Source organism: Etheostoma spectabile, chromosome 10 (genome assembly GCF_008692095.1).
Source record: "Etheostoma spectabile isolate EspeVRDwgs_2016 chromosome 10, UIUC_Espe_1.0, whole genome shotgun sequence".
NCBI classification, from domain to species: Eukaryota; Metazoa; Chordata; class Actinopteri; order Perciformes; family Percidae; genus Etheostoma; species Etheostoma spectabile.
The window spans coordinates 10,094,684-10,099,099 of NC_045742.1; the positions used below are offsets into that span (position 1 = coordinate 10,094,684).

The 4,416-nt window shown below is 38.3% G+C and overlaps 1 protein-coding gene across 3 annotated transcripts in view; it reads left to right on the plus strand.

Annotated features, from left to right (window-relative positions):
• rab28 (RAB28, member RAS oncogene family) overlaps positions 1–4,150 on the plus strand; it is a 29,277-nt gene extending 25,127 nt beyond the window's left edge. For 2 of the 3 annotated variants that reach the window (XM_032527938.1, XM_032527939.1), the window contains 2 exons: positions 2,456–2,561; positions 3,701–4,150. In XM_032527938.1, coding sequence (XP_032383829.1) covers positions 2,456–2,551 — 96 coding nt within the window. In that variant the 3' untranslated portion in view covers positions 2,552–2,561; positions 3,701–4,150. The remainder of the gene's footprint in view (positions 1–2,455; positions 2,562–3,700) is intronic. The other variant, XM_032527940.1, reaches the window with a different exon arrangement.
• Positions 4,151–4,416: the final 266 nt, after the last annotated feature.

Here is a 4,416-nt window from a genome sequence, read left to right on the forward strand (position 1 = left end):
GTGTGTGTGTGTGTGTGTGTGTGTGTGTGTGTGTGTGTGTGTGTGTGTGTGGCCATAGAGCTATGGCCATGCATCAGACGTATATGTATAGTGGAGTCACGGCCGGGAGGATTTTATTTGTCATGATTGTGTGAGAGACTTAATTGCTTTCATAATCTCATTTTATAATATACTTTTGTCAAACTAAATTTTTGTTAACTAAAACAAGATGTTTTTCAGAAATCTTGAAAGCATAAGGGCAGGGCAATCCAGAAAATAATTAAATCAGTTAGAATATTTTATTTTGCAAACTGAGGTTATGCTGAATTTGATTTTTTACAATTTTTTAAACACATTTAATAAATACCAAGTCTGCTGATTTGGTCTATGGCAGCAATCAAGTCATGTCAATTTTATGTCAAGTCAATTTCATCCTTATAACCCCAAATCACAACAGACGTTATCCCATTTTTAAATAGAGCAGGTCTAGACCGTACTCTTTAATTTACAGGGACCCAATATTCCTCCATGAGCAAGCATTGGCAACAGCAGCAACGAATAACTCCCCTTAAACGGGAAGAAACCACAAACTAGCTCTAGATGGGCAGTATTACACTAATCTGAAAATTATTTTATCTATAAATTAGTCGTTCGGTCAGTAAAATGTCAGAAAATAGTGCAAACTTAATTTCTGTTTATTGACTAAGACTAATTATTTCAGTTAGGCCTTTTTCCATCTAGACCTCCCCGTATACACATTTTAAATGAATAATATAATGTTGGAGATGTGAAGAAATGACAATGAGTTAGTGGCGTGGATATAGAGATGAGGCTTTGAGCAGGTCAAGGCTCTGGGTCTAGCCGTGGGGCCGGCGGAGCCTCATTATCAGCTGTCAGCTTCAGAGAGCTGAACATGAGGGTCACAACCCCTGACAGTATTATATCTGCCTGGCAGCCCTCTCCGTCATAGTCCTCTGTCTGGTGGATCAGATAGCGAGGCCACGGATCACTCAGTGTCTCCGACACCATGCTTCAGCAGCTCGTTAATCAGACAGCCAACCAGGACTTCCAGGACGGTTCTTCACTGGTTTTGCAGCAAAGAGTCCAGCAGCCGGTTGCACCAATATAATTAAATGTAGGTTAATTTGAACTTGAAGGCCCAAGCTTATGTATTCCTAAAATTACCTGCCACGTAAACTGTACCTTCAAAATGATCTACTCGGCGTAAAGATTTAGATAAATGGTTACAGACGAATGGCAACAATTTGGACTATCTCATAATCTTTTAGCGCACCCATATTATGCTCATTTTCAGGTTCATAATTGTATTTTGAGGTTGTACCAGAATATATAATTTTCAAAAAACACCATATTATCGTTGTACCCTACATTGTTGCAGATCCTGCTTTCACCCTGTGTGTTTATGTCTCTATTTTAGCCACAGAGTGAGGCATCTCACTTCTTTACTATCTTTGTTGTGGGTCGCACATGCGCAGTAGCTAGGTAAGATTTCATCAGCTACATAACTCTTTCTCCAACTTTGGTCAGTCCATGGCAGGATTAGCTGGGAGACGTTTTCTAGACAAGGGCCACTTGTGGAATACTTGCAGATCAGGGACATGGGAGTATAGTTCTTTTGGAGATTATGGTCAACTAGTGTGTGTTGTAGCAGTGGTTTGCCATTGAGAACAAGCTAGCATGCTAGCGCTAGCATGTAATACAGTTAGCCACCTCGTCTCGGCTAGTTACTTAGAAAGCCGTTCAGATTTTGAACAGCTCAAATGGAGACTGACGGCAGAGGACATTTGGAACCCTGTATCTCAACAGCATGGATATAAGTTTGTATGCGTGTGGAAGCACCAGAGACACAAAATAACACCCCAAACCCTAGAAAAAATTTTTTTTTCATGATATGGGCACTTTAAAATATATATATCAAGCAAAAATACCAAACATTTTCTGGATTCTTCTTGTCAAAAGTGAGTTTTGATGATTTTTCTTTAGATGATAAATTGATTATCTTTGGTTTTATTCTGTTGGTCGGCAAAAAGCATCATATTCTTAAATGTATTGACAAAATGATTAATTAAAAAAAATAATCAACTGATAAAACAATTTTAAAAAAAGTTACTTACAGCCCCGTTTTAACTTTATTCCTTATTTTTTTCAAGTTCATTATGATATTCTCGCATTTTTTTACAAGTCAGTTAATCTGGGCTAAAGATGGATTTTTTTTACAACATACATGGTTTTGATACACTTTGATGTCATGCTGTCATAACTTTTTTTGTCTGTTTCTTAATTTTTTTCTGTACATTTCTTTCTCTTTGACCCTCTCCTCATCCTCTCCTATTTATTGTCCTCACCCTGCTTGGCTTTGTTCTCCATTCTCCTTACTTTTATCATCCTCTCCCATGTCTTTGTCCATTTGTTTTCCTCCATCTCGCCACTGCTCTGACGTGTTGAACCTGCTCAGAGGATTGTGAAGGCTGAGCTGGTGGACTACCCACAGGATGAAGGTCCAATTAGACAAGAGAACAACCACCAAAGCAAAATATGTTCTGTTCAATAGTTGTCAAAAAGTATGTTTCCACACATATATTTCAGTAGATCTGTCATAGTTCCTAGTAATTATTGCAGTCATGGTGGCTACATAAGGGGCCTGTGGTTCAGTTTAGAGCGCTAGAGAAAGTAGAGAAACCCATCAGACTAATAGAACCTAATCACACCTCCTCTGTCATGTTGTGTTATCATAACCTTGTGTGTTTGCTAAAATATCTTAGGAATCTAAATTATGTGTGTTTCTATGAGTTGTCTGAGAGTAATGTAGTGAGAAAAACCTTCATAATGATAACAGAGATGCCTACTAGGGGCAGGACACAAATATTCTGACCAGTGTCTTAAATCCCTGCATGGGTTATGAGCCCTGTAAAAAGAAATGTGAAACGTTTTGGGAGGTATGTTTATTTGCTTTATTTGTCTTTGTCTACTCCTGAACTATTGCTTTAATAATACATTTTTTCCACGGGCATTATTTAACTGTAATAAACAGTAAATCTTATTTATAGAATTTTTTTTACTCTCTCTTTGTAAAGATGTCCACCACATTGGTGGACTTAATTTTATATGTAGCTTGAGGAGAGGTTATTAGAGAATTTCTTCTAAATTAAGCAATTAAAGCTCTCGCCAAAATACAACCTACGGTCTTTTTGGGAATGCACCCAAGTCAAACTTTTGTTTAAAGGCATAATTAGGACAGAAGGGCACTTTTAAGTTTTACCGTAGTCTCGTTTTCAGTCAACTGGCCTTTTGAATGGGAGTCCTAGAGGCCCTTCTATGAAAGCATCGAAATCACTATTTTTAAAAAAAAATAAGAAGGCTCAACACAACATGAAACTTTGCTCCAAGTATCACCAGGGGCTCTACACATAAACTTGAGCATTGAGAACATGGTTTGTGTTTTTGGCAGTTTTTGGCAAGAGTCCCCCTAGCACTCCCATTCAAAAGGCCATTTGACTGAAAACGATAATACGGTAAATCTTAAAAGTGGCGTTCCCGTCCTAATTATGCTTTCAAATGAAAGTTTGACTTGGGTACATTCTCAAAAAGACCCTAGGTTGTATTTTGGCAAGAGTTACACTTTAACTTTGTTAAGATTTGACGTGATGATTTGACTTGTCTGTGTTAATTCTACTGTCTATCTGTCTTTGCATCTTTTCAGCGTGTGGTAAAGGCAGACATCGTAAACTACAGTCAGGACACAGTGGCCAGGACAGTCAACCCCCCCCGCAGCTCTATGTGTGTGGTGCAGTGACACACACACACACACACACACACACACACACACACACACACACACACACACACACACACACACACACACACACACAATGTAAAATTGCCTTCAGTCAGTATTCCTCTCTCTTCAAGATTTGTGGGGTGACTGGATGAAATGTGTTCAGAGTGTGTTCTCTCTATTCCTGTGTGTCAGTTGTACGGGTGAGATGAAGAACAGACTGTGTGGTTTCGAGGCCTTGGCCTGTAGTTTGGATATTTAGCAGGAACGATTTCTTGGGTGGTTTACCAAAAAGGAAACGGGACCGCCGTTTTTTTTTTTCCAAGTTTACGTGCAGCTATCATTTTATGTCTGGGATTCACCTCTAAATACATAAAAAAAACAAAACTCTTTAAGCGATTACTTGATTTATGTGTTAGTACAGTATGAAGCTGGTTGTTTAAAGGGGAAAGACTGTAACCACTCTGGTAATTGAAAATATATATATATTTTTTTCTTCTTTTGCCGTTGTTACTAGTTTATTTTTTTTCATGATTAGATATGCTGCGGTATATTTCTAAAGATAACACCATTAACACCTGTCTAATCTGCCTAGGTCCCTGCAAAGTGGATTTGTTAACAGTTAAACAGGGAGGTGAAAC